At 41.0% G+C, this 6607-nt stretch overlaps 1 protein-coding gene across 1 annotated transcript in view; it reads right to left on the reverse strand.

The window, feature by feature from the left end:
• Positions 1-2444: 2444 nt before the first annotated feature.
• The window catches only part of TMX1 (thioredoxin-related transmembrane protein 1), a 35467-nt gene continuing 31304 nt past the window's right edge, over positions 2445-6607 (reverse strand). The window contains exons 7-8 of the mRNA XM_009322954.1: positions 6352-6421; positions 2445-5597 (exon numbers count right to left, since the gene is read on the reverse strand). Coding sequence (XP_009321229.1) covers positions 5419-5597; positions 6352-6421 — 249 coding nt within the window. The 3' untranslated portion in view covers positions 2445-5418. The remainder of the gene's footprint in view (positions 5598-6351; positions 6422-6607) is intronic.

Genomic DNA, 6607 nt, shown 5'->3' on the forward strand with positions numbered 1-6607 from the left:
GGGGGTGTGGGGGGTGTGAAGAAATTGAGGTCCAGGCTCAGCAAAGCATAAAGACTCTGGAAGGAAAAGCACAGCTAACAACAATATTATCTTTAACGATGATCTTGCATCAATGGTTTCTCATCTAGCATTTTTAAAACTTCTTGATATAGGAGGCAGAATTTAACTTATAAATGAACCTTTTAAAAAGAGACACCCAGACGATTTAACTGGTGTCTTTTCCCCTCTGATATTCGCAGGTATTTTAGAATCTGCTGTCACTCCAAGGACATCAGCTGCATACAAGCCCACATCCACCGTTACCCCTCAGCACATGCCTAGCGCTCCCCGCTGGGTCTTGATCAGGCATCTGCCTTGGGAAGGTGGAACTGGAAGCCCAGGTGCTTCCCACGACTTCAGCCTCCGGAGGCTGAAGTGAGCACCAGGGCAGCTAACAGAGCCCAGCAGCGGCTCCCGGCACTTCAAGGCGTGTGTGCCATGGCTATGCGATGAAATGGGCTCTCCAAAAGAACAGCATCGGTTCCCACTGCAGGAGAGGTTGGGTCTCTGGTCTACCTTGCACTTAGCCCACGTGGGACCCCGACACCACACGTTCCTCTAGTTATTACGATTATCAGCGCTTTCTCTCTGGCCGGAGCTATGACACAGCACAGAGAACTTAAGCATCAGTAGGACAGGAGCAGAAAGCAGATCCCAGTATGCAGGCTGTAGCATTGCCCGGAGTAGGGTCCTAGGGGCTTTTTGGAAGGCTGGCTTTTATACGCGAGACGTTAAGGTCAAATACAAGAAGCACTACAACAGGGATATGTATATACTCAAGTACTTCACCACATCACGGAAATACATTTATTCCTTTCACAGATTAAAGATGGCTGTTAAACATCAGATGCATACCTAAGAGTTGGCTTTCTGGATCTGCCTTGCAGTTAAGAAAATTTCTATAAGCAACACTAAATAGAAATGAAACTTGCATCTGGGAAGTTTTGAAGAGCTGAATGCGGAAAAGTGAGGAGAAAAGGCAGACTGAGGCAGAATCTCTTCTTCTAGAAAGTTACTGACGTTGATAGAGCCCACAGCAAGATAAGGAGTTCAGCAAGGTAAAGAAAAGCTGACCTAAGAGCGGACCGTATGTTATTAGCCAGAATAGCGGTCAGAAGTAAAATTCAGGGAAGAGCCAAAGGTGATGCTGTTCAGTGAAACCAAGAACTTCAGCTGATGCAAACAAGGAGATAAGACAGCTGCAGGAGACAGATCCCCTCTTCTTTCAGCAAAGAAGCCTTAAAACTGACATTGTACTCTGGTGTTTCTAAACACTGAAACAGTGCTACAGCATACTGAAATGTCTCCTTCCCCATCAGTCTTTGTCACAGCTGAAACTATTCCAGTTTCAAAACCAAACCTGTGGCTGACTTTATGACCGACTCAGCTAAGCATACAGTTGCTTTTTTGTTTCTCATCAGGCTAGCCCCAATATCTAAGTAAATTTCAGTTTGACTTTTAGCTCGTTTTTTCCCTCTGGACTGGCTATTATTTTCTGTTATACATAATATATCGAGTGGAAGAGCAGGGAAGTTAGCTGCTGTGAGCATCCACTTAATTCCCCAGGCAATACGTGTTCCTTGTTCCTGTTGAGGAAGGACTGCAGGAGTATTATTGCACTTTCCCAGAAAACTCCACACATTCAGACTGAGAGCCAACACACAGAGCTACCACGTTCTCAGTACTCACTCCTGGCGTGGTTTAACCTCAGTCGGCAGCTCAACTCCCAAGAGAAGAGACGGAGGGAAGAGCAAGGGAACAGGCAAGACAGACTCTCTGATGACAAGAGTTTTGCACTGGGCCGGCTGTTACTCAGTAGTGCTTTGAGCATACCTTGTCTGGATTTGTTTCCTCCTCAAGAAGCCTCTTTCATTTCAGAACTCATACAATTCTGAATTAAGCTTCCCACTCCAAGATAAACTCACCAACGTTGATCCCTTCAGCTGTTAAGATTTGATATACGGTGTGTAGGTGGAAGAGGGGAGGAGTCCATCTGCAGCCGAAATACGATTTGCATTTTATGCAAATACAGAAAAAAGTTAAAGAACTGAATTTTAAGCATCATTTGTCAACTCCAGCCTGCATTCTTTTTGCAACAGAAGAACCCATTTTATCCCCGTCGCTGTCTGAGCCTGGAATGCGTGAAAGCTCCTTCCCAAACCACACAAACCATCTCACCAAAACGATAAGTGGTCAGCTCACACTACCATGAGACGCTCAAGCCAGTCTCAGCTGCTCTAGTTTGAAGTGTTACTCGAACTTGTCTTTTCAAAAACAGACTGACCACAAACGGTTTGTTAGTGTTACAACAATTTTTTTTCTACGGAAATAGCTGCAGTTTTGCTTCATTGCTAAACAGCAAGATACAGTCTTAAAAAGAAAAAAAAGACACGAACACAGGAATCCAAAGCCGGTGGTTATTTTTTACTTGAAGACTCTCTGAAACATTAAAAAAAGTACTGTTACAGTTAATTAATTCCTTCTGGAATTAAATTGGACACGGTCTGTCAAGGTGATGACATGGAAAGGGCAGTTCGACTTTTACAAAACTGATATTCAAGCATCATCAACACACAAAAAGGACAGGCTCTGACGCACGTTTGTCACATTGCAACCTTCACTCAGCCTCAGTAAACATCTTTGGAATACAGATTTTAAAAAGAAGTATCAAGAAACTTAAATATTCACAGGACAAAACCATAACATTATTAAAAATATGAACAGTAAGATTTACAGAGATCAGCAAACACAGGCAGCCTATGGATAATCAAAACAGAACTTGCAGAAGTCACACTGATCACAAGCGTAGGTCTGCCACACAGAGCTTGGATTCCAGCAACTTGGAACACTTAGGACTAAGAGGCGGTTTTGGAATTTGGTTACTTGCCTAAGGTAGGGAGGCAGTAAGAGAAGGTAGGTGTGCAGAAGGCAAAGGCAAGGTAAATTAGCGCTCGAAGTTCTTGTTAAACCAGGAGTCTAGATGTACAGCAAAAAAAAAAAAGGTTGTTTGTTCTTTTAAAATTAGAAGTTAGCCAAAAGTTATCAGTATATACTTTCTATATTGCACAAACAGTTTTAAAGCAACTGAAAAATTAGAAAACCCTGCATTTATAACAGCTACATTTAAATATATTCCGAGTGGAGTTAGCCCATATAGTTCAGCTTTTAAAACAATTCAACACTTTTTCCTAGAACAGCATACAGCATTTCCGTGTCCCCCGTCTTCTCAAGCCCTCTCCAAACTAAAGAAATACACCATTTATCAGAGACAGTGCTACTAGGTCTCCTTAGTATATCACAAATTTATTGCTTTATCTTACTAGTGACAAAGGCTAAGATCTAAACTTTTAGAGAATTTAAGGCAATCCTGCAAGACCAACACCTTAAGGGCATTTACGGCACACAGTGGTCTTTATTCAAACACCAGGAAAAGTTTGATATTTAAAAGTGACAGGAACACTCAGATTTTAACCAAAAGGACCCTTTCGAGCATCAGTTACTATCTTCCTAACACATAACCCAGCACTGAAGTCGTAAGTCATTCCAGAGCACCGATGTTCAGAAAAAGAAAACAGAAAGAAAGTCAAAGGAGGAAGTTCCAGGACATGTTAGGTAACAACTCATTCTTACTCATCCAAGAACTTGTTGGGAGATTCACTCAGGTATTTGGATAGCTGAATCACTTTGTTCCGTTCATAACACGGAGAATGAATTATGACCTACCAGGTACACTTAAAACACAACTTAAAGAAGCATTCAAGACTGACAAAAACCATGGCGTATTCCTAACAGCTTTACAAGCTGATTCACCTGCAAGACCTCTGAATATTGTCTTTCCCACTATTTCTTTCATATCCCACAGAGTTCGTTATGAGCTCCTTGTCTGATGCTCTGTCTTCTTAATAATCACTAGGAGAGCCTGGCTTTAGAGAGCCAGGCTGCAGTGAAAGTATCAGAGAGCATTTCTACGTTTGTCGTCTTAATTACTCACGACCAAGTGTACTATCGACATGGATTTATCAACTGCCAGTTCTGCAAACCCACTCAGGTGACTTAAAAAAAAAAAACTAAACCCAAACACAAACAAAAACCCCAAAACAAAACAAAAAAAACCCAGAAAGAACAGGCTTGTCAAAAAAACCTAAGCGTGCTCAGCATTAGGCTAACCCTTCCTTGGCAAATACTTTGGAAATTAACTGAAAGAGCATGAAAAATTCTTTACAAGCGATGCAAGATAACACTGGTCCAACGCACATGTGCATTCTTTTTATTTCTACACAGAGTGAAAACAAATTCCATACAGAAAACAGTAGACTACAGTTTTTTAAAGAAAGAATTAGGGTATATTGTTTCAAGATGGTTTTGTGAAAACAGAAAAGATTACTTTCTGTAAAAGAAATTAAAAAGCAGTTATTTCAACTTCAGACCAGGTACAGCCTGACTGGATTTGCAGTAAAATTTGATTAAGCAGAAATTACTGATGATGTATTAAAAAAAGAGCAGAGTCCTACTGCCATACAGCAGGAAGAATGGATAGGATTTGGACTCAGCAGAGAACCCCGCCTGTAAACTATTCCCATCTGAATCAGAGTCATTGGGACAAACGAGACTTCATGGTGCTACTTGAAAATTTTTCTAGAGAAGAATTACTCCGCCAAGAAGCTCATGTAGTTTTCTACAGCCTTTTCTAAGAGAAATCAATGCAAATAGCAGGTTTCTGGTCAGCCAGAGAATCCATGCTACACAGATTCTCTTGTAAGAGGTAACTTCCATCTGGGAGGATGGCAAAGACAAGCTCTCTAGCTTTTGTTCAGAGGGCAACTTCTGTTCCTCTAAAAGAAGACAGCAACTTTCATCTCTTTGGAAGAAGAAAGATTGAGGGGTCTGTAGCACTCATTGTCATAGCAGAAAGCAGTTTTTGTCACATAAAAAGCCTGGAACATGGCCCATAACTGAAGGAACTTCTCCCCTCAGCACTTCTTCAGAGCACAACTACGTAGATTTATACCGAGAAACCTTTTCGAATGCTTCAACAGCAAACAGGTTAGTGCATTTTCCTTGCTAATGTTCCCTAATGCAACAAGTACACTGGTTTACATTCTGTTAAAAAAAAAATCCCTATAGAACAAGTCATTCAAGAAGCCACATAAATTATTTCTCGACACTTCTCTGCACACAGACAGGAGAAGTTTCAGCCATTTGCAACAGCATGTTTTAGTTTTGAATACCTGATACAAAGATGCTTCCCCCCCCCTCTGAATTTGTGAAATGCATCCATATTACCATGACAGGAGTCATTCTTCTCTTCAAGCTGAAGGATTTGACATTTAGCTCCTTTTGAGTCGGTGACTCAAGCACTAATCCTGCATGCAAATAAAGCTAAGATTTATCTGTTGTAGCAGCAGTGTTCACTGGGCGCTGCCTTACAGAATTCGGTGACGAGTTTCTGTTGGACACGTCTTTACCCTCCGTTTCATCATCTGAGATATCTTCCTCATCTGCTTCTTGCTCTTCATCCAGCTTTTTCAACAGCTGAGCTGACTCTGGAGCTAGCTTTCCTTAAGGAGAAAGGACAACACACATACACAAATAAATACCATTACCATGTGAAATACACTTTTTTTAACATCACGGGCTAGCACAGAATTTTAATAACTTTAATCCAGGGAGCACTTTCCAGTATCAGTCACTTAAGCTGCCACCTTAGGTAGAGTTGTTGCTAGCATGAAGTTACCCACAGGTCAAGTATTAACAGATTACAGGCTACCTAGACAAGGTAATATAAAACTTCCTCCAGCTTTGAAAAAAGTGAGCCAGGTTCCTACAAACCATAAATCAGCATTCAGATCTTCTTGCATGACTTTTTAAGATTACCTTGAAAAATTCCAGAGACTAACCCCAAACTGAATCACTTACTATCCACAGAGACGCAAATTCACTTTCAATCCTCACTTTCCCCCAAAAACTTTTGCAAACCCCCAGCTTAGCAACACTGAGAGCTCCACTCAAACCTTTTACCCTTATCTGCCTGAACATATGGAATTTCATATCTTGCAGGTATGAAAATGCTGTAAAAACATTTTTCTATCTCCTAAGAAGTTTTTTAAAAATAGTTTAGCTTTAGCTAAATTCAAAATACAAACCCACTAGAAACCCTAAGGGCAAACAGCTGCAGGTAAAGCAAAGCATCAATCACAGGTGTAAACTTCTACACTAAATCTCATGTCCTGCAGACACAAGTTACATACCAGTATTTATTAAGTAAGATTTACCAAACAGCTTCACTGAATTAGAAGTAAACAGTGGGCTTACTTGAATGAGGGTACTGTGGCGGTCTGTGCCTTTTGGATGGACAGATACAGTCTGCTAAGAACACCATTATCTGAAACCAAAGACAGACAAGTTTAAACCTCCAAACATCCTGCACATTAGAATCACAGAATCATTTAGGTTGGAAAAGACCTCTAAGATCATCGAGCCCAACCATTAACCTAACACTGCCAAGTCCACCACTAAACCATGTCCCTAAGTGCCATGTCTACACGTCTTTTAAATACCTCCAGGGATA

Source organism: Pygoscelis adeliae, unplaced genomic scaffold (assembly GCF_000699105.1).
Source record: "Pygoscelis adeliae isolate BGI_AS28 unplaced genomic scaffold, ASM69910v1 Scaffold314, whole genome shotgun sequence".
NCBI lineage: Eukaryota > Metazoa > Chordata > Aves > Sphenisciformes > Spheniscidae > Pygoscelis > Pygoscelis adeliae.